Source organism: Kogia breviceps, chromosome 16, assembly GCF_026419965.1.
Source record: "Kogia breviceps isolate mKogBre1 chromosome 16, mKogBre1 haplotype 1, whole genome shotgun sequence".
In the NCBI taxonomy this organism is placed as follows: Eukaryota; Metazoa; Chordata; class Mammalia; order Artiodactyla; family Physeteridae; genus Kogia; species Kogia breviceps.
The window spans coordinates 50150216-50174010 of record NC_081325.1 but is presented as its reverse complement, the minus strand read 5'-3'; the positions used below and the strand labels follow the sequence as shown (position 1 = coordinate 50174010).

General features: G+C 41.0%; 1 protein-coding gene across 11 annotated transcripts in view; it reads left to right on the top strand.

Moving 5' to 3' along the window:
• Positions 1 to 23795, top strand: part of TBC1D4 (TBC1 domain family member 4) — a 247786-nt gene that overhangs the window by 157466 nt on the left and 66525 nt on the right. For 9 of the 11 annotated variants that reach the window (XM_067016514.1, XM_067016515.1, XM_067016519.1 and 6 more), the window contains 3 exons: positions 15992 to 16579; positions 18285 to 18374; positions 18878 to 18982. In XM_067016514.1, the coding sequence (XP_066872615.1) occupies positions 15992 to 16579; positions 18285 to 18374; positions 18878 to 18982 (783 nt within the window). Of the gene's footprint in view, positions 1 to 10146; positions 10218 to 15991; positions 16580 to 18284; positions 18375 to 18877; positions 18983 to 23795 lie in introns of those variants that run through there. The other 2 variants (XM_059042049.2, XM_067016511.1) reach the window with 2 other exon arrangements.

The following is a 23795-nucleotide window of genomic DNA, read 5'->3' as shown; positions in this document are numbered from 1 at the left end:
GTTCCAGTGTCTGGATATATGAAAGTTTATTTATTCATTCACCTCCTGAAGGACATGTTGGTTGCTGCCAAGTTTTGGTAATTATGAATAAACCCTCTTAAAACCTCTGTGTGCCAGTTTTTTTGTGTGTGTATAAGTTTTCAACTTCTTTGGGTAAATACCAAGGAGTGAGATTGCTGGATCGTATCGTATGTTTAGTTTTGTAAAAAAACAACCAAACTGTCTTCCAAAATGACTGAGGCATTTTTCATTTCTACCAGTGATTTATGAAAGTTCCTGTGGCTCCACATCCTCGCCAGCATTTGGTGTTGTCAGTGTTCCAGATTTTTGGCCATTCTAATAGGTGTGTAGTGGCATCTCGTTTTCATTTGCATTTCCCTGATGACATATGATGTGGAGCATCTTTTCACAATGTTTATTTGACATCTGAATATCCTCTTTGGGGAGGTGTTTGTTAAGGTCTTTGGCCCATGTTTTAATCAGGTAGGTTTTTTTATTGCTGAGTTTTAAGAGTCCTTTGTGTATTTTGCATAACAGGACTTTATCAGATGTTCCTTTGGCAAATGTTTTCTCAAAGCCTTGAAGAAAACATTTGCGTGTCTTCTAATCCTCTTGATACTGTCTTTTGTAGAGCAGAAGTTTTAAATTTGAATGAAGGCCAGCTTATCAATCATTTTTTTCATAGATTGTCTTTTTAAAAAAAATTTATTTATTTTTTATACAGCAGGTTCTTAATAGTTACCTATTTTACACCTATTAGTGTATACATGTCAATCCCAATCTCCCAATTCATCCCACCACCATCCCCACCACTTTCCCCCTTTGGTGTCCATACATTTGTTCTTTACATCTGTGTCTCTATTTCTGCCTTGCAAACGGGTTCATCTGTACCATTTTTCTAGATTCCACATTTATGCATTAATATACAAAATTTGTTTTTCTCTTTCTGACTGACTTCACTCCGTATGACAGTCTCTAGGTCCATCCACGTCTCTACAAATGACCCAATTTCGTTCCATTTTATGGCTGAGCAATATTCCATTGTATATATGTACCACAACTTCTTTATTCATTCTTCTGTCGATGGGCGTTTAGGTTGCTTCCATGTCATAGCTATTGTAAATAGTGCTGCAATGAACATTGGGGTGCATGTGTCTTTTTGAATTATGGTTTTCTCTGGGTATATGCCCAGTGGTGGGATTGCTGGGTCATATGGTAATTCTATTTTTAGTTTTTTAAGGAACCTCCATAGTGGCTGTATCAATTTACATTCCCACCAACAGTGCAAGAGGGTTCCCTTTTCTCCACACCCTCTCCAACATTTGTTGTTTGTAGATTTTCTGATGATGCCCATTCTGACTGGTGTGACGTGACACCTCGTTGTAGTTTTGATTTACATTTCTCTAATAATTAGTGATGTTGAGCAGCTTTTAATATGCCTCTTGGCCATCTGTATGTCTTCTTTGGAGAGAAGGTCTTCTGTCCATTTTTGGATTGGGATGTTTGTTTGTTTAATATTGAGCTTCATGAGCTGTTTATATATTTGAGAGATTAATCCTTTGTCCGTTGATTTGTTTGCAAGTATTTTCTCCCATTCCTAGTGTTGTCTTTTCATCTTGTTTATAGTTTCCTTTGCTGTGCAAAAGCTTTTAAGTTTCATTAGGTCCCATTTGTTTCTTTTTGTTTTTATTTCCATTACTCTAGGAGGTGGATCAAAAAAGATCTTGCTGTGATTTATGTCAGAGTGTTCTTCCTATGTTTTCCTCTAAGAGTTTTATGGTGTCCGGTCTTATTACATTTAGGTCTCTAATCCATTTTGAGTTTTTTTTTGTGTGTATGGTGTTAGGGAGTGTTCTAATTTCATTTTTTTACATGTAGCTGTCCAGTTTTCCCAGCACCACTTATTGAAGAGACTGTCTTTTCTCCATTATATATCCTTGCCTCCTTTGTCATAGGTTAGTTGACCATAGGTGAGTGGGTTTATCTCTGGGCTTTCTATCCTGTTCCACTGATTTATATTTCTGTTTTTGTGCCACTACCATATTGTCTTGATTACTGTAGTTTTGTAGTATAGTCTGATGTCAGGGAGTCTGATTCTTCCAGCTCTTTTTTTCCCCTCAAGATTGCTTTGGCTCATAGATTGTGTCTTTGGTGTTGTATCTAAAAAAGCATCACCATACCCAAGGTCATCTGGGTTTTCTAGATTTTGAGTTAATTTTTGTAAAGGGTTTAGTGTTTGTGTCTAGATTAATTTTTTTTGGCATGTGGATGTCCAGTCATTCCAGAACCATTTGTTGAAGAGACTATCTTTGCCCCATTATATTATCTTTACTCCTCTGTCAAAGATCAGTTGACTATATTTATGTGAGGCTATTTCTGGGCCCTTTATTATGTCTCATGAATCTATTTGTCTGTTGTTTTGCCAATACCACACTGTCTTGATTATCATAGCTTTATAGTAAATCTTGAAATCAGATAGCATCAGTCCTTCAAGTTTGTTCTTCTCCTTTAATATTGTGTTGGCTATTCTGGGTTGCTTGCCTCTCCATATCAAACTAGAATAAGTTTGTCAATATCTGTAAAACAGCTTGCTGGGATTTGACTGTGATTGCATTGAATTTATAGATCAAGTTGACATCTGGGCAATATCAAGTCTTCCTACTCATGAACATGGACTATCTCTCCATTTATTTAGCTTTACTTTGGTCATGTTCATCAGAGTCTTGTAGATCTCATATAGATCTTATACATATTTTGTTAGATTTGTTACCTGAATATTCACGTTTGGGGTGCTAATGTAAATAGTATTGTGTTTTTAATTTCAAAATCCACTTGTTCATTGCTGGCATATAGGAAAGCAATTGACTTTTGTATATTAACCCTGTATCATGCAACCTTACTATAAACAGTTATTAGTTCCAGGAGGTGTTCCAGGTGATGATGTGTCAAAAAGACACATGCACCCCAATGTTCACTGCAGTAATGTTTACAGTAGCCAGGTCATGGAAGCAACCTAAATGCCCATTGACAGAGAAATGGATAAAGAAGATGTGGTACATATATATAATGGACTATTACTCAGCCATAAAAAGGAACAAAATTGGGTCATTTGCAGAGATGTGGATGGACCTAGAGACTGTTTTTTTGGTAAATTTTAATTTCCTTTATTTTTATTTCAGATTTTCTACAGACAATCATGTCATCTCAGAAAAGACAGTTTTATTTCTTCCTTTCCAATCTGTATACCTTTAGTTTCCTTTTCTTGCCTATTAGCAAGGACTTCTAGTATGATGTTGTAAAGGAATGTTGAGAGAGTATATCCTTGCCATGTTCTGGATCTCAGTGGGAAAGCTTTGAGTTTCTCACCATTAAGTATGATGCTAGCTGTAGATTTTTTTCTAGATTGTTGAAGAAATTCCCCTCTATTCCGGGTTTATTGAGAGTTTTTACCATGAATAAGTAATGGATTTTGTCAAATGCTTTTTCTGCTTCTATTGATATGATCATGTGATTTTTTTTTTTTTGAAGTCTGTTGATGTGATAGATTACATTAATTGATTTTTGAATGTTGAACCACCTTTACATACTTGGGATAGATCCTACTTGCTCCTGGTATATAATTCTTTTTATACTTTTCTGGATTTGGTATGCTAGTATTTTGTTAAGGATTTTTGCATCCATATTCATGAGAGATATTGGTCTGTAGTTTTCTTATACTGTCTTTGTCTGGTTTTGATATTAAGTAATGCTGGCCTCATAGAATGAATTAGGAAGTATTTTCTCTGCTTCTATCTTCTGAAAGAGATTATGGAGGATTGGTATCATTTTGTTGTTCTTCTTTTTTTTTTGTGTGTGTGGTATGGGGGTCTCTCACTGTTGTGGTCTCTCCCGTTGCGGAGCACAGGCTCCGGACACACAGGCTCAGCGGCCATGGCTCACAGGCCCAGCCACTCCATGGCATGTGGGATCTTCCTGGACCGTGGCACAAACCCATGTCCCCTGCATCGCCAGGCGGATTCTCAACCGCTGCGCCACCAGGGAAGCCCTATCATTTTGTTCTTAAATGTTTGACAGAATTCACCAGTGTATCCATCTGAGCCTGGTGCTTTCTGTTTTAGAAGATTATTAACTATTGATTCGATTTAGGCCTATTCAGATCTATTAAGATCATTTATTTATTCTTGTATGCACTTTGGCAGATTGTAGCATTCAGGGAAATGGTCCATTTCATCTAGGATATTGAATTTCTGGTCATGGAGTGGTTCATAGTATTCTTTTATTATTCTTTTAATTTCCATGGGATCTGTAGCGAAGTCCCCTCTTTCATTTCTTTTTTTCTTTTTTTTTTTTTTTCTGGTACGCGGGCCTCTCACTGTTGTGGTCTCTCCCGTTGCGGAGCACAGGCTCCGGACGCGCAGGCTCAGCGGCCACGGCTCACGGGCCCAGCCGCTCCGCGGCATGTGGGATCCTCCCAGACCGGGGCACAAACCCGTGTGTCCCCTACATCGGCAGGCGGATTCTCAACCACTGCGCCACCAGGGAAGCCCCTTTCGTTTCTAATATTAGTAATTTGTGTCCTCTCTTCTTAGTTAGCCTGGCTAGAGGTTTACTGATTTTGAATTGTATATTTTTAAAAATGTGAGCATTAAGCAAATAATAGGACTGATTTGATGAATACAAAGCATTCTGTTGAATAAACAGGTAGTAGGTTGATCTCACATTGAAAGTGCTTTGTGGTTGGATAGAGGGATATTGCTGCATTTGAAAGTGGGTCTCATAGTGCCAGCATAAGTAAATAAATAACAGCTTTTCAGGATTGTTTCTTAGATGCCCCTATTCCGTGTTTCTATGGTTAGAAAGTAAAAGATTAACTTTCTTGATTACACGTTTGTAAGAAGTTTGATTTTCTTGCATTGGTGACTCTGCTTACTTCACCTTTTTTGGTCATATCTGTATAAATATCCATATCCAAAAAAAGAAATATAAAATTATTTTTCACAAGTGACACAAATACTCTACAATCAAACTGTGTTATTCTTATTTTGGTAAGGTACAGAACACTTTTTTTCCCTACCACACGCGAACTTTTTCCAAAATTCATTTCTTATACATCTGTTACTTACAAGGTTAGCTCCCAATCTCACCCTAGGCAGAAAAAACTGTTTACCTGCAGTGTTTCATTTCAGGGTACAAAAAGCTCTCTTCTAATTTCTGGTTGATTCCTGAGTTTCAGCTAAGATATTTCCGTTCTCAAGTTAAAACTTAGGTTAAAATGCAATGTCTCCATGAAGGAGTTGTAGAAGTCACATTTCCACATCATTGGAACACAGAAAATGAAGCTTGAGGATTCTAAAGATACCATCACCTCACAATTTTGCCTACAGTCAGCCTTGAATTAAATTAAATGTTTACTGATCAATACTCATTTGATCTTCTTCCCCATCCTTACCTCAGCTGATGATTATGCTTTCTGTTTTACTGAGAAATTGAAGCAGTCAGAGGACAAATTCTCCAAACTCCCACCACGATATCTTCCTGCATTTGCACCTTTTGAGATGAACTGTCCATGCCCTGGGTCAGTTTAAAGTCTTCCACTGTCCCCTCTTGCCTACTTAAAGATGTCGCTAGCAGTGCTACTCTCTTTCTCTACAGCATCAATTTCCCTTTCACTGTTGGAAATTCTCTATTGGAAGCTGTCATTTCTCCCATCTATAAGAGAACCCTCTCTTGACTCACTTGTACCTCTAGCTACAGCCCTAAAAGGTTGTCTGTACCTGATGTTTTGGATTTTGTTCCTAAAATTTTCTTTTGAACCTACTCCAATAAGGCTTTTGCCCTAAGTGCCACCAAAACTTTTCTTGTCAAAGTCACCTATGATCTCATAGGTGAGATGTGCTTACCCCCTCCTTCTTGGAAACCTTTCTTTCTTGGCTTCTGGATACCGTTCTTTTCTGGTTTTACCTGTGTCTCGATGTATTTTCCTTTGCTCATATCTCTCCATCTCCTGAACTACAGGCATTGTGAGCCTCAGGGCTTGGTTCCTGGAGGTATTTCTCTCTCTGCCTAGATCACCATGTCTCTCTCCCTCTTGCTCTGTCTCTCTGTATCATCTGTGCTCACTTTTTTGATGGACTCCTCTAATTGCATGGCTTTACATGCTCTTTACATGCTAATATCTTCCAGTTTTTCTGTCTCAGCTTTGTCCTCACCCCTGAGCTCCATGTACTCAACTGCCTACTGACATCACCCATTGGATGTCTGTAAGCTTCTCAGAACTAACAATCCAAAGCTAAGCTCCGACTCTCTTAAGCCATCCCCATCTCTCACTCTAGTTCCTCTGGCCAAAACCCAGAAAGTTCATCCATGCCTCCTCTCCTTCTTTTAAATCCACGTTAGATCCATCCACAAATCATGCTGACTGTGCCTTTAAAATTATATTCAGAAGCCTTCTCCTTCTTACCCCGTCCCTTGTTGTTCTGTGAACCACCGTTGGCTCATCCTGGGTGCAGTAGGCTTCTGCCCCCTTATCCTTGCCATCTGTTCTCCATACAGCAGGCAAAGGGATTTTTAAACATGTTAACTCAGCACTCTGCAATGGCTATCTGTCTCACAAAGAGTAAAAGCCAGAGTCCTTTCAAACTCCTGCATGATTTAGATGCCCCTGTTCCCCACAGTGGCCTCTTCAGTAATCCTCTGCTGCCTCACTTGCACCCAGCCACATGGACTCTTCACTGTTCCCTGAACATGCCAGGCGAATTTCTGCTTCATGGCCTTCGTACTTGGTGTGCTATCCGCCTGGAATGTTCCTCCCTCAGATATCTGTATGGCTCAGCTTCTTGCTGACTTCAGGTTTTTACTCAAATATTTTATAGAGACACCTTTCTCTAAAATTGCAACTGTTCTGCCACCCCCTCCAAATTTTCTGTGCCCCTTTCTGGGCATTATTTTTCTCATTGGCAGTTTTTACTATCTCAAATCCTTTATGTTTTACTTCTTCATTCTATACCCCCTACTACAATTTAACTTTCACAAAGGCAATGTTTCTTTATTTAGCAATAGCTTCTCACTTCCTTCATCTCCTTACACAGTACAAGTCAGACTTACATTTTAGATTTAATTAAACATTGTTGAATGGTTTCACTGTCCTAGCACTGTGCCAGGCACATTTGCACTTTTAGTTTAATTTTCCCAGGTTACCTTTGACATAAACATTGTGATTCCCATTTTGCAGATGAAAAACCAGGATATGGTGTCTTTTCTACAGATAATCATAGATACTGGAATGGGGCTTTAAACTCTAGACCTCTAACTGCATGTTATGTACTTTTCTAATATGCCATGCTGTGGACTAATCCACTTAAAAAAAATAATTAATTTCTTTATTATTTTTGGCTGCCTTGGGTCTTCATTGCTGCGTGCAGACTTTCTCTAGTTGCAGGGAGAGGGGGCTACTCTTTGTTGCAGAGCATGGGCTCTAGGCACACGGGCTTCAGTAGTTGTGGCGCACGGGCTCCATAGTTGTGGCTCGCGGGCTCTAGAATGCAGGCTCAGTAGTTGTGGCACACGGGCTTAGTTGCTCCGTGGCATGTGGGATCTTACCGGAACAGAGCTTGAACCCGTGTCCCCTGCATTGGCAGGCGGATTCTTAACCACTGCACCACCAGGGAAGTCCTGACTAATCCACTTTTAAAAGAATGAGTTTGCTTTTGAAAGGGGAATTTTAAAGGACTGTTCTTGTCTGTCCATTGCCATCTAACTTCTCACCCACCCCATGTTCTGTCTTATTTCCCTGTAGCACTAAACTCAGCCACTACTGAGGACATTCCATTCTCTTAATCAATCAAAATTATGAGTCCCCGGATTTCCTGTGAGTTACCCTAGTTTATTTTACGTATGATCACTTTTTCAAATTTTGAGCAGTCATAAAGGCACAAGTCATATCTTTCGGAGAAGGAATTCAAAGATATGAGCAGTGAGACAGAATAGGACGGGAGAACTTGGTAGGAAGTTGAAGGAATTTCTCTCTCTGATGCTTGAACTAACTCAGAGGCCACCAGGAAACAACAGAGAAGTGCTGAGCCAAAAATGAGTTTGGAGCAAAGGGGCTGAGACTATCTAAGAACCAAAGCCTAATCTGAGAGGAAACTGTCCTGGCTGAAGCCCAAGACTCAAACCCAAGCAACTTGTATGACTGCAGTGTAAGTAGTAGAGATATTCTTGCTTTCTTTGGCGCCAAAGAGTCTCGTTACTTGTAATCTCATTATTCTTTCATGGTTTAACTTTTTTTTTCTTTTATACATTTATTTATTTATTTTTGGCTGCGTTGGGTCTTGTTGCTGCATGCGGGCTTTCTCTAGTTGCAGTGAGCGGGGGCTACTCTTCGTTGTGATGTGCGAGCTTCTCCTTGCGGTGGCTTCTCTTGTTGCAGAGCATGCGCTCTAGGCGCATGGGCTCAGTAGTTGTGGCTCACGGGCTCTAGAGTGCAGGCTCAGTAACTGTGGCGCACGGGCTTAGTTGCTCCGCAGCACGTGGGATCTTCCCCGACCAGGGCTCTAACCCGTGTCCCCTGCATTGGCAGGTGGATTCTTAACCACTGTGCTACCAGGGAAGCCCCATGGTTAAACTTTTAATGTAAACCGTTTGTTTCCCCATCTGTAAAACAAGATACTGGGGACGGGTGATTCCATAAGAGTGCCTTTAGGGCTTCCCTGGTGGCGCAGTGGTTGAGGGTCCGCCTGCCGATGCAGGGGACACGGGTTCGTGCCCCGGTCTGGGAAGATCCCACATGCCGCGGAGCGGCTGGGCCCGTGAGCCATGGCCGCCGAGCCTGTGCGTCCGGAGCCTGTGCTCCGCAACGGGAGAGGCCACAGCAGTGAGAGGCCCGCGTACTGCAAAAAAAAAAAAAAAAAAAAAAAAAAGAGTGCCTTTAACTTTAAAATTCTGTGATTTTAAGACCACTGCATTATTCCAGTCGATTTTGACTCTAGAGTTAGTGATAATTAGACCTCTTTTTTACTGTGTAGGGTTTACTTTAAAATAATAATTTATATATTATTAATATTATTAATAATTAATGTTGTTAATATTAATATTTATATATTTAACCAAATACAAAGAATCACTGAAGTACTTTTGGATAAAAGTTAAAATGGTTTAAAAATCAGTTTTATTTCTTATTAAGATTGTCAGACAACGTCACCTTAAAAATGACAACACAGATTGAGTGTTCCAGTATCTGGGACTGGAACATCTTCATGGGTTCTTAAATAATGGTGATTTTTTTTTTCTTTAATGTAAGTGAACTATTTCATGGCTCGTATATATCTTCCAAAATCAGTCTTTTCTCAAAATGCTGAACTGATCTTAATAGTTTCTTAAGTAAAGCAGAATTAGAAAGGAAATCTGTCCGTCTCCTAATGGCATGTATTACTTCCAAAGCAAATACTTTTCTTTTCCTTACTGTCTCTCTTTGATTGAGACTAGTTTAAACGATTAATTCTTCTCGTTTGGCAGGTTTTTTGCAATTTACTTGAAATGTTTCCTAGTATTTTTTTCCTCAACTTTTTTTACACCTTTTCCCTCTTTTTTGTGCTTATCAAAATCTTGCTGTGCCTACTATAATTATTATAAAAAGATTAATAATGAATCAAGCAGCCAAGCTCATGTCCGTTGTGAAAGAATTTACCCAGTTATTTTTTTTTGCTTTAAATATGTCATAAGAGGCTTATTTTCATATTCATATTTGCATCAATTTTTAAATGTTTGCTCAAGTTCATCTGTTTATCAATGAACTCTATGAGGAAAGAACTCATTGGATTGTAGATTAATTTTCTCCTACCTTCATAATTAATAAGACTTGGACACGTGATTATTTAAACAGCATAAGAAAGACAGTGGTACTCAAATTTAAAATGCTTCTTTTTAAAGAAAACTAGAGTCTGTTCTTCAGCCCTGAACAATCAGTGTGTTTCCTGATTGCAGAGTCAGGAAATACTTTACTTTTGAAGCAATAACGGTTATTCCCGGGAAGTTTTACAATTGGCTGCATAGTGATAACATCAACTTGAACAAATACAGCAAAATTACTGCTGGCTTATCTAGAATGAAAGAGAACTTCTGAAGTGCGGCAGAGAGCGTATACTAAGGATTACATCAGTTTGGCATATTCACTGCTCTTGGAGAACGACTCCAATTTTCAGCTTGCTTCCTGACCAAAGGTATCTTTCCTTTGTGCTTTTTCAGTATCCAGACTTTTTTCCCTTGGGTTTGCTTAGGACTTTAAACATCAGTGTGTGGTAGTTGTAGAATTTATTTCCTTGTGAAGTCAGGTGAAGTGTAATTTTTACAATACCATTGGATTTCTTGGAATGTGATAACTAATTATGATAATTAATTAATGAGAAACAACAGCCTGACATCCAGGAATCTAGTGGCAATTTTTCTTTTCTCTAGAGCGAGGAATTGCTTTAATGTCTGAATTTTGATGCTTGAATTTATATTCTTTTTTTTTTTTTTTTTTTTTTTTTTTTGCGGTATGCGGGCCTCTCACTGTTGTGGCCTCTCCCATTGCGGAGCACAGGCTCCGGACGCGCAGGCCTAGCGGCCATGGCTCACGGGCTTAGTTGCTCCGCGGCATGTGGGATCTTCCCGGACCAGGGCACGAACCCGTGTCTCCTGCATCGGCAGGCGGATTCTCAACCACTGCGCCACCAGGGAAGCCCCTGAATTTATATTCTTTTAGTGAGATCACTGAAGGTGTAAGGACGGAATACTAGCTAAAGGTGGCCCTGTGCTTTTTCTAAATATCATGAGGCATGTGAAAAAAAGCCCCATTTATTTGATTGCTTGTTGAAATTGGTTATTGTGTGTCAATGGAAATGAATAATGTCAATGACTTACAATATTTCTGGCTTAATAATAGAGATGATTTTCCATCTTCTTTTAATGTACACTATTTTGTTCCTATATTGACATTGATACTAAAATCAACCCATAGAAATTTGGACTTAGGTGAGATCTTGTTGAGCATCTTTCTCGTCCCCTACTTTACTGGCAAGAAAACTCTAGAAAGCAGAATGACACAAATTCCTGGCAGATCAGGGGAGAGAGTATAAATCTCTTAATCCCTGGGTGGAGGGATTATTAACTCCCTTTTCATTATTGTTATTTTGTGTTAAAATTATATGCTGCCATACAATAAAAACTTTGCCTTGAATTGGCATTGAATTTTCATCAGACTCTGTGAGATGTAGGCAGATTCTGAGCAGTGGCATTATTCGTAGCCAGAGTACTAATAACTAGAGTACGAACCTAGAGAGTGTCGCTTGAGGTGTCTCCTAGCATCTGAAGACATTCTTGCAACACACATTCACTTCCTAGTTGGGGTGAGCACTGAGCAGAGTGGAAAGCCTCAGCTCTCTATTCTGGGGAGTGCCAGATCTCTCTTGTGTTATCAACAGGAATCTACTAACCCCATCTCAATCCTGGAGAGCTTTCATCAGGGTTCTAGGTGGTTGTTCACTATTTGTATATTTTTGTTTGCTGACAACTGTCACTCAGTTTTTCCCGAGCACAGAATTCTCTCCCAGTGGTCATATGGAAGAACTCTAGTAAGACACAAAATCACCACAACTCAGTCTTTCACTTAGGAGCTTATAGCATTAACTGTAAAGAGGAAAAAAAGACGTCGAAAGATGTGATACACGCAAGGAGTCAAATTCATTCCAAAACACATCTAAATCAAAATCTAAATATATGTCAGTTAACACTGTCCTATAGGAGAATAGTGTTTTCCCAAAATGTCTTGTGTATGTGCAAGTACTGGATAGAGATTTTGTGTGTCTCTTGTGTTGCTTCTGATTGATCTCAGATAAATGTCTCAACAGAAAATTTTCATGGTTCTCTGATAACTCATTTTCCCACTGTGGCTATTCTACTGTCCTTTCTTTATCAGTGTGTCCCTTCTGGTATGGGCTCTGAGTGTGTAGGCAGGGGCTGTATCATGTTAACTTACATGTGTGTCTTCCACTTATAAGCAAAAACAGAGCTGAATGTTGTTAGATCAGTTTCACAGGCCAGCCCCTTTGCAGGTCATTGAAAGCTGCGTTTAGTCATGACCTGAGAGAAGATATTAAAGGCAACTAGAATCTATGTTTTATGGTGCAGTTAACAATTCAAATTATTGGAAGATTAAATTACCTACTCAGTTTAGTCAAGATGATAAGCTTTGCTTCTATGAACTGGGTCATTAACTGAATTATATTTAGGTATTGAGCTTCTACCTGTGGTCACAGGGAAATGTCCTGTGAGACTATAGGAATTCAGCCACTAATCAGTTCTTCACATAACAGCTCTCAATGAGAAAAAGTACAAACTTATAATATAGAGGAATTGATACAACTAAGGTCAAACTGACTTCATTTTCAGTCTTGATAGAATCAACTCTAATAGTCATTAAAATATTTGTGACAAGATCAAAATTCTGCAGGTTCAAAAAAAAATCCTACAGATAATAATATTTCTTATTCTGTACTCCATAGAGACACTTTGGAAATTTATGTGCGCTAGGGTTGTAAAATCAGATGAAAAGTATTTAATGAAATATGGTTAGTGAGGAAGGAGGGAGCCATCTTGTTTTAGGGTTTTGCCTAACCCACTAGAATCATTGTACTTTTTTCAGGGTTGAATGTCTAGGTCAGTCTCCATAGCTTTGGCCCTTGTCAGACACTAAGGCAAAAACAAAACGACAGAGGGCTAAGGTTGTTGATCATGTGTTAGTACAAAGCATCTGACTTCCCTGGAGATACGTCAAATGTTCGGGGCGAGTCATTGAAACTATAGCATTTGGACTTTATTCTTTCATAGGAACTACTCTACTAGCAAGCTGAAAGTCTTGTGATTTTTAAACTGTGAATGTTCTGGCAGTATATCCCAAAGAATTATGTGAAAGAGAAGAAATTCTGGTTTTAGAATTGGTGCTAGAATATTTGAAGAAATACCTTGTATGTCTGAATGTGAAGCAACCCTGCGTATAAGATGATCTGTCTTTTCCAAAGGTAGAAATTACCAAAAATAAGTTTTTTCCCCCCAGTCCACATATGGAGGTTCTACTTTGTACCAGGACTTACTCAAGTCTTTGGGGATACAAGGAAAAAAATGCGGGAAAAGAGACAGAAATCACCACCCTCCTAGGGCTTACATTCTAGCAAATCAGTTACACAGAATGTTAAAAGAGGTAAGTGCTATAGATAGTAATAAAATGGGGGGAAATTCCAGGGGAATGCTGGCTGTGTCAGAGTGTGTGTGTGTGTGTGTGTGTGTGTGTGTGTGTGTGTGTTTGGGTTTAGGGGATGGATGCTGCCTCAAGGTGACATTAGAGCGCGGATTTAAACGAAATGAGGAGTGAGCCGTCCAGTTAACTGGGGGAGGATTTGGAGTTCAGAGACCTTGAGGGAGGAGTCTGCCTGGCATGTTCGAAGAGTAGCCAGGAAGTGAGTGGGGCTGGAACAGAGTGAGTGAGAGAGGCTTGCTGGGAGGATTAAGGGCAGAGGAAATGAGGTGAGAATGAAAAGACGAAATCCAGGTTGACTGTCTAAAGGTCACATGGAGGATGTGTAGCCACAGTGCACATTTAATCTGTATGTATGTCAAATGCAGAGGGTGAGGGCCCTGTAGGACATTGTAGGGATTTTGTCTTTTACTCTTAATGAAATGGGGAGCTTGGAGGATTTGCAGGTGAGCAACACGACAAGTTTAAAAAGGATCCTTTCTACTTTTGAGAGTAGATTGAAGGGGGCGAGGGACACCAGTTAAAAGATTATTGCAGAAAACCAGATGAGAGATAATGAGTTGTATTTCATTTTGTATGAATGTACCACCTTTTGTTCATCCTTTCACTTTTTTCTTCAGTTTTATTGAGATATAATCGACATATAGCATTGTAGTTAGTTCAAGGAGTGCAACTTAATGATTTGATACATGTATATATTGCAAAATGATTACCGTAAGTTTAGTTAACATCACTCACCTCACATGGTTATAGATTTTTCTTTCTTGTGAGAAATTTTAAGATCTACTCTCTTAGCAAGTTTCAAATATACAATATAGTATTATTAACTCTAGTCACCATGCTGTACATTACATCCCCAGAACTTATTTATCTTATAACTGGAAGTTTGTACCTTTTGACTACCTTCACCCATTCCTCCCTCCCCTGCCTTTGGCAATCACCAATCTGTTCTCTTTATCTATGAGGTCTTTTTTTTTTTTTTTTTTTTTTTAATGTTCCACATGTAAGTGAGATCATACAGGATTTACTTTTCTCAGTCTGACTTATTTCAGTTAGCATAATGCCCTCAAGGTCCATCCATGTTGCCATAAATGGCAGGATTTCTTTTTTTTATGGCTAAATAATATTTATCACAGTTTCTTTATCCATTCATCCTTTGACGGACACTTAGGTTGACTTAGATTGTTTCCATGTCTTGACTATTGTGAATAATGCTCTGATGAACATGAGGGTGCAGGTATCTTTTCAAGAGAGTGATTTTGTTTCTTTTGACTATATACCCAGACGTGGAATCGCTGGATGATATGGTAGTTCTATTTTTAATATTTTAGCAACCTCCGTACTGTTTTCCATAGTGACTGCACCAATTTACATTCCTACCAACAATGCACAAGGGTTTCCTTTTTCCCACATCCTCCCCCAGTACTTGTTATATGTTGTCTTTTTGATGATAATCATCCTATCAAGTGTAAGGTGATATTTTATTGTGGTTTTGCTTTACATTTCCCTGACAATTAGTGAGCATTCACTTGTTGATGAATATTTGGGTTGTTTCCAGTTTTGGGGTATCGTGACTAAGGCATCTATGAATATTTGTGTACAAGCCTTTTTGTGGACATACGTTTTCAGGGCTTTCACCTAAATCTCTAGGAGTGGAATGACTGGGTTGGGAGATCTGTGTTTAACTCCCAAGCAGCTGCCAAACTCCTGAGGCAGCTGTGCCATTTTACATTTCTGCACACAGAGTATGAGAGTTCCTGTTGCTCCACATCCTCGTGGGCACTCGGACTTTTAAATTAATTAATTTTTGGCCGCATTGGGTCTTTGTTGTTTCGCGCGGGCGTTCTCTAGTTGTGCGAGCGGGGGCTACTCTTCGTTGCGGTGCGCGGGCTTCTCACTGCGGTGGCTTCTCTTGTTGCAGAGCACGGGCTGTAGGCTCGCTGGCTTCCGTAGTCGTGGCTCGCAGACTCAGTAGTTGGGGCACACGGGCTTAGTTGCTCCGCGGCATGTGGGGTCTTCCCGGACCGGGGCTCGAACCCGTGTTCCCTGCGTTGGCAGGCGGATTCTTAACCACTGCGCCACCAGGGAAGCCCCACTTGGACTTTTTGATGTTAGCCATTCTAATAGATATGAAATAGTATCTTCCTGTGGTCTATATTTGCATTTTCCCTGGCGGCTAATGCTGGTGAGGGGTGTCTGGATTTTAACCTCTTCATCCAGAAGGTTAATTTTAGCCTCATTGTTGAAGCTTTGGTTCCTTTCAGCTGAGGCTCATAATAATTTAATTAAATAATTTATCTCAGTCGTGGTTGTACCTTAGCATGTTACACTTTATTTTTTATATTTAAATTTAATTTTTAACCTTTTGATCCCTTATAATACGTTTTAAAAGTACTCAAAGGTTATGTTATGATGGTTTATTAAAGGTTGCAGTGGCCTGTATAGTCTCATGGCTTTGTTTTTAGGAAACGAATACATTTAAAAGGGGAAAGTATAAAAGTGATATAAAATTCCAATCTTATCCTTAAATCACTATGTCCGATAGTGTAATTTAAGTTTATGCTTTATCTTATGTCGGATCTATTACTTTCTTTATTTTATCATTTAGGATGAGCGTGCATTCTGTGATAATAACGGGTCTAGGTGAACATATACGATCTCTAAATACTCAACTAAAGTGAGGATTTTTGAATTCTTTTCCAGGTTCCCGATGTCATCAGCAGCATAAGGCAGTTATCGAAAGCTGCCATGAAAGAGGAGGCCAAACCCAGCAAAGACAACGAGGACGCCTTTTACAACTCACAGAAGTTCGAGGTCTTGTACTGTGGCAAGGTGACCGTAACCCACAAGAAGGCCCCGTCCAGCCTCATCGACGACTGCATCGAGAAGTTCAGCCTGCACGAGCGGCAGCGCCTGCGGGTTCAGGGCGAGCCGCGCGCCGCGGATGCCGGCGAGGACCCGGCGGTGTCGGAGGCCCAGGCGCCCGCTTCCCCCGCCGACGTTGGGTCCGAGGAAGGGGATGGCGTCACCGACACCCACCCCGTCTTCCCCGCGGCGCCCAGCCAGCCTGGGCCGTCCAGCTCTCGAGTCTGCTTCCCTGAGCGGATTTTGGAAGATTCTGGCTTTGATGAACAGCAGGAGTTCCGGTCTCGGTGCAGCAGCGTCACGGGTGTCCTGCAAAGGAAAGTTCACGAGAACAGCCAGAAACCGCAGCCGCGGAGGAGGCATGCCAGCGCGCCCAGCCACGTCCAGCCCTCGGATTCGGAGAAAAACAGAACGATGCTGTTTCAGGTGCTGCCCTGGCCGCGTGCTCTCGGGGTGTTTCCCCATTCTTTGCTAGACGGAAGCAGCCGGGCGGCCAGCTCTTCCCTGGTCCTCACTCCGCAAGCATCCAACCTTTCTGTCATATCCCTTGGGAAGCAGATAAGGCAGGTGGAGAAAGAGAGCAAACAAAAGGAAAGTAGTGAAGGGGTTAGAGGCAGACGGGGAATGTAAGAAAAAAGGGAGCAGGGAAGGGAGAGGAAGAGAGAAGCACTTGCAGAACATCACAGAAAGTTGTTGGGGAAATAAGAATAGATTGCTCTTAGCATCACCAGCATTTGCCTTAGGTTGACTCTTAAATAAATGTTGTTTTTTTTAATGACTGCAGAAAGTCAATCTTATGAAGGGTTTGAAGATGTGAATCTGGGAGCGTGCGAATCTTCATGAAGGAGAAAGAATTTTCTAGAGAGAAAAAAAAGAAAAGTCCAGAGACTCATAGGTGTATTTTCAGATGAGAATACACCAGTTTACTCTGTCATACAAAAGAGACGGTTAAAGAAACATCATAAGCCTGATAAGTTTTTGGACCAGTTATTAAAATGCCTTGGTGCAAGCTATATCATAGGTGTAAAAGATGATTCTTAATTCTAAAAAGTAGTTTTTGAAGTTGTACAGGGTATAGAAAATGTCGAGTTCCACTTAGAAGAACTTAATTCTTAACAATGCCCTGTAGAGATTCTTTAATTACTGCTCAGCTTTGAAGATTAATTTGAGTTTTCCTCAGATTTGAGTTGTCTTGAAAAAAGGAGTGACTGCCCTTTTATCCCATTGCAAAGAGTCCCTGAGAAGGAAGTTGCACAGTGTACCTTGGTAAACAATCCCAGTGTGTAATATTTGCTTTATCAGAAGTTCATGGTAGTTTTGTTCTGTTTTGTCCTTGATAACTCTAGACATGTAATTAAAGTGTCTATAGTCTTTCCTGTGGTGATATGTTAACTGAGTTTCCTCTCTTGTTTGGGCTACTGGATTTGTTCCTTTTCTTAGCTAGCCAGAGTCCATGTTGTTCATTTTTTTCTAAATGGTTGTTTATTTAAAAATTGTTAAAATTTATCTGCCCAATTGCAAGTATATGTGTTGATCATTTGTGAGAAAGTATGATTATAAATTATAATTAAATAATTAGTATTTTTAGAAAACGAAAAGTGGAAAGGTTGCTTTTTTTTTTTTTTTTTTTTTGTGGTACGCGGGCCTCTCACCGCCGTGGCCTCTCCCGCTGCGGGGCACAGGCTCCGGACGCGCAGGCCCAGCGGCCACGGCCCACGGGCCCAGCCGCTCCGCGGCACGCGGGATCCTCCCGTACCGGGGCACGAACCCGTACCGGGGCACGAACCCGTATCCCCCTCATCGGCAGGCGGACTCCCAACCACTGCGCCACCAAGGAAGCCCAAGGGTGCATTTTTTTGAAAAGAATAATTTCTAATTTGAAAAAAAAAATGGTTTCTTGTAAATTAAGACTGACTGAATTTTCATGATTTCTAGATGAAAGGAAGAAATGTTTTCAGACAGCTGATAATTGGGGTTGTAGATTTGGTTGGATTGGATGTTGACATACATGTGAATACGTATGTCTGGGATAGAGCATTTGAATCTGTGTTATTAGTCAAATATTTAACTGTAAAGTAGTATGTTAGGTTCTTGATAAGTTGAAATTAATTGGAATATTTTTATTTTTAAGGTTGGACGGTTTGAGATTAACCTTATCAGTCCAGATACTAAATCACTTGTGCTTGAGAAGAATTTTAAAGATATCTCTTCTTGTTCCCAGGTATGTATTGAAGTAGATTATAGTATTTGAAGAAACCAATTAAAGCTTGTTTCTAAATTAACAAAATAACTGGGCTTAAACCCCTTCCCTTCAGGTTTTATACTTTTTTTTGTTTTGTTTTGTTTTTTTTGTGTGTGTGGTACGCGGGCCTCTCACTGTTGTGGCCTCTCCCATTGCGGAGCACAGGCTCCGGACGCGCAGGATTAGCGGCCATGGCTCACGGGCCCAACCGCTCCGTGGCATGTGGGATCCTCCTGGACCGGGGCACGAACCCGCGTCCCCTGCATCGGCAGGCGGACTCTCAACCACTGCGCCACCAGGGAAGCCCCTCACTCTTTATTTTATGTATCAAAAGACCACTGAATAAGTTTGCTCTGGCATTATGTCCCCTATCACAGTGCTGTGAAGGAGAAATTCATGGCAGTGTGAAAGCACAGAACTATTTCTATAGTGTTGGTGAAAAGGACATAATCCCATAAACACTGCCCTTCTTCCTTCTCTAGGGTATAAAGCATGTTGATCACTTTGGCTTTATCTGTCGGGAGTTGCCGGAGCCTGGGCTGAGCCAATATATCTGTTACGTGTTCCAGTGTGCCAGCGAATCTCTGGTAAGTGGGGTGACTGCTGTCCACGGGCTCCTGCCCGCACCTCCGGCTGATGGGAGACTCATCTCTGATGAACCCAGGCCTCACAAGAACGGCCATCCGTCGAAAAAGAAGAGCGCATCTAGAAATAGGTTTCTGCCCTTCAAAACAGCACCACAACAGAAAAACAAAAACAACTGGTCCTGGTAATTTTTAAGCCTAGGTGATTTTCTTGAGTTTAACAAATCCGGAAATGTTACCAGGAGTATTTTTAAAAGGTAGGAAAAGCCTAATAATAGGAAAAGAGCTGTTGCTCATGTAAGAGGATTGGGAAGACCTCTTTGTTTTTTTGGTACGCGGGCCTCTCACTGTTGTGGCCTCTCCCACCGCGGAGCACAGGCTCTGGACGCGCAGACTCAGCGGCTACGGCTCACGGGCCCAGCCGCTCCGCGGCACGTGGTATCTTCCCGGACCGGGGCACGAACCCGTGTCCCCTGCATCGGCAAGCGGATTCTCAACCACTGCACCACCAGGGAAGCCCCGGGAAGACTTCTTATTCTCTCAACTGCTATAACATCTCAGAGTAAATAGTGCTTATTTCATCAGGACAGAGAATGATTTTGTTTTTTCCTTTTTATTTCATCAGCCCCTGTCCTCATTTTAAAAATACTTTCTTTATGGTCGCATTTTAGCCTTCAATTTCTTTCTTTGGAATTTGGAAGTCCATTTTACTTTGCAGCACTCCTACCCCTCCCCCTGACCCTTAAATGGGAGCAGTCAGAGTTTAAGGAGAAATATGTAAGGCAAAGTTGGAAAGAGATCTGAGTGACTAAAAATATGTTGATGTTTTCCCCTAAAATGTTTGACATATTCTTCCACTTGTGTTCTCTCTCCTAACCACTTTAACACAAACCTTTCGATCTATACGTTGCCATTCTTTGAAGCAGAGCATTTCCTCAGACATAAAATCCTCCCACAGTGATTTTCCCCAGGGAAACACACACCACTTAGGCATATACAGAGTAAGCCGGGAAAGCATTCTCCTCATTTTCTGGAGGCGTGTTGCCTTCCTTCCTGCTAACTCTTGCCTTCCACATTCCCAGTGTGGGCTCCGAGTTGAGGAATGATGAAGAAATAATGAAGAAATGGGAATGAATTGGTACAAAGACACTTTTGACTAGGGAATATAGCACTCTATCACTAAGTTTCTTACTCAAGAGAGATCCATTTGAGTTTTGTTCTCACTCTAGATAGTTAGCCATACCAGTGAAAAAGCCACATGTTGATATCCAGGTGACCACTGTATTATAGGTTCAGTTCAGGGCTCGGGGTAGAAGTTTGAGAGTTGTTATGTAAAGAATAGTTGAAAGGGCTTCCCTGGTGGCGCAGTGGTTGGGAGTCCGCCTGCCGATGCAGGGGACACGGGTTCGTGCCCCGGTCCGGGAGGATCCCACATGCCGCGGAGCGGCTGGGCCCGTGAGCCATGGCCGCTGAGCCTGTGCATCCGGAGCCTGCGCTCCGTCCGCAATGGGAGAGGCCACAACAGTGAGAGGCCCGCGTACCACAAAAAAAAAAAAGAAAAAGAATAGTTGAAGGCATGGGGCTGGATGAGCACCCAGGGGGAAGGAAAAGCGAGAAGGCCAAAGAGAACCAAGGACACAACCCTGGAAAATGCCAACCAAGTAAGGGTTGGGTAGAAAACGAGAATGTCAGGTAATCTTGCCCCTCTCCTCACCCATCCCCTGTCCAGCCCTCCCCTCCTCCTTCCCTCCTCTGTCCCTCCTCCTGTCTAAGGCTGATTCTTCCACCACGTTGCAGATCCTTGCTCTCCGACCTTCGCAAAACCTGTTGTATATCCCGCATTTTATTGTTTCGGCAGTTCCATTTACGCAACTTTCCAATTTAGAAACCGTAATGCATTCTCCTCCACCATCGAGATCCACTTGTTCACCAAAGCCTATAAACTCAAAGGTAGAAATGACCCTCATATCCATCTGTCTTCCTTTTCCTCTCTGTCTGGAATTAAGTCTGGGCGTTCATCTCCTTTACTAAGACTATTGCATTAGTGTCCTAACTAGTCTCCCTGCCACTGGTTTAATCTGTCATCTCTCCTCTTACTACCTTACGCTATATATATATTTTTTTCTCACAAAATTCTCTCACTAGGGGCCAGTTTATGCCTCCTTATTAACGGACAAAATCTAGATTGTCTAGTGTGGCAGAAGGGCCTTCCTCATTCTTCTCCAGCGCTCACCAGAAAGCTTGCCCTTTCATGACTGTGTCTTCACAGGTGCTATTCCTTGTCCTCAACTGTCTCTAGGCCAGACTGCAGAAGCTGCTGTGATGACTGGTGTGATGTTGCTTTTATTTGGCTTGCTACTGAAGCTGCAGGTGGTTCGTGCACAGGACGCATGAGATGAAGGAAATACATGAGAGGCGGGGCCCACAGAAATGCCTCTGAAGTTCTGAGGTCACTGTTGGCTGCATGGGGTGAGGGGGTCTGCCAGTCAGGGGAGGCCAGAGCCAGGACTTGCTGCTTTCATACGGTCAGGTGGGGAATTTGATCGTGCCAGCCTCAAGGGTCCACCTGGCTGCTATACAAAGAGATTGTGTATGTCTCTATCTGTTTTCGTATTCTCTTTCCGGCTGCTTCATTGGATGGGAAGCAGGCCTGGCTTTGCTTTGCTGTGACTTTAATCCCCTTCCCCTTCTTTGCTACTGTGTACTTTTTCGGATCCTGTTAAAAGATCACCTCCTAGGGAAGCCTTTTCTAACACCCTTTCTCAGGCATTGAGTCCTTTGGTTGTTTTGTTGTCAGTGCTGTCAGCACATTTTATTCATAGATCTCCAACAGTTCCTGCAAATTCCTTATCTTATTTATTTGTTCACATAACTTTCTACTCCACTGGATTGTGAATCCTGCAAGGTTAGGACCGTCCTTATTGTTGTCGTATCCACCAGTAGTTTCTAGGATAGCAGGGCTTGCTTGTTAAGTGTATTTTGAGTGATGGAGTGAGTTAGTTACTCAGAACTTCAGGCAGTCATTTTCTAGGTGCTGGTTAATCTCTGATTACTGGATAACCGACACCGAGAGGAAAACTGTAAAACCTTCTGATTTCCAATCTCTTTTAAAAGTTCTGTTTTGTTTGTATTTTTTTTAGTATTTTCATTTTACCCTCATGCGTGTGGAATGAGTTTTCAAAACGGAGTCAGAGTAGAAAGTCTGGGAACACGCTGCATTTTTCCACCTTAAGAAGCTCTGTGACTAAGGCAACAGACTAGACTGGCTGAGAATGTCTTCATATTACATTGAAGCTGCCTGAGAATCTTATTTTGGCACCATTCTTAAGAATGGGCCTATGCTGGAATCTTTGAAATCCTGTTTACTCTACTTTTATCTGTAAGCACCTTAAATGAATGGTGAGGCATCAAAACTGCGAGGTAGAGGAAAAATTAAATGTACATTTCCTGTACAAAGGAGGGTGGCTCAAGCAGCTGACATTAGAGTAAAACAAACAGTCAAATATTACAGGTCTAAGCAGTATTATGATTGATGTGGCTTGGCTGTTGTGAAAGACAAAATATTGCAAAACCACACATGCTGATTTATCTTCTCTGAGTGCAAAGAATATACAACTAGCATTTTCTGTTGTTTCTTTGTAGCAATTGCTATGAATTGATAAACAGTGTAGAATAGAGTTCTGATGGGCCCTGGAGGGTTACACTGCAAGTTTAGATGCTCCCTCCCTCCCTCCCTTGGTCCCTCCCTCCCTTCCTTCCTTCCCTGTTTTGTAAAATATCCCAAGGCAGGTGGTTTAAATTTGTTAAACCAACCCTTGAGGTTTCTGGAACATATCATTTCTGCTTTCTTCAAAAGTGGTTTAAAAGGTGTGAAGAAAAATGGAAGTGACTACTATTCATAGACAAAGTGGAACTCCACACATCCACAGATGCACACGACAGTATCCAGGGAAAGTATAACCAACAAAACAAATCAAAACAAAACCCCCAAAAACCCAGGGTACCAAGACCCAGGATTTGTATGGGGTTAAGAGTGTAGAGTTTCCCAGAGAATTAGACTAGGTGATCTTTTTTTTTTTAACATTTTCATTGGAGTATAATTGCTTTACAATGGTGTGTTAGTTTCTGCTATATAACAAAGTGAATCAGCTATACGTATACATATATCCCCATATCCCCTACCTCTTGCATCTCCCTCCCACCCTCCCTATCCCACCCCTCTAGGTGGTCACAAAGCACCGAGCTGATCTCCCTGTGCTATGCGGCTGCTTCCCACTAGCTATCTATTTTACATTTGGTAGTGATATATGTCCATGCCACTCTCTCACTTCATCCCAGCTTACCCTTCCCCCTCTCCATCCTTACACATTCTGTGATTCTTATTCTAAAATGCTATAAAACACCTAAGTTTGGTATATAAATGTTTATGAGCGTTATCTTCATTATGGATTTTCACCTTAATGTCACAAATTTCCTTTCTTTGTTCCATCTCATAATTTTCTCTGGAAATTTAATTTTGCCTGATGGTCACACTAAGAATACTTTCTTTTTGGTTCCGTATGACTGATTTATCTTTAACCATTCCTTTACTTTTAACCTTTTAACACTGCCTAGGAGTTTTTTGTTGTTGCTGTATCTAAACTAAAAGAATTAAGTTATTCATAGTATGCTAATTTAACTTTTAGTTGCTCTGATTCCATATGAGAATTTATAGGCCATCTGGAAAAAGTGGTAGATTAAAAAAAAGTAAAACATTTAAAATTTTAGAAGTCGAATGAAGTTTTTAGTAATATTTATGGCTAGGAGAAATTGGTAG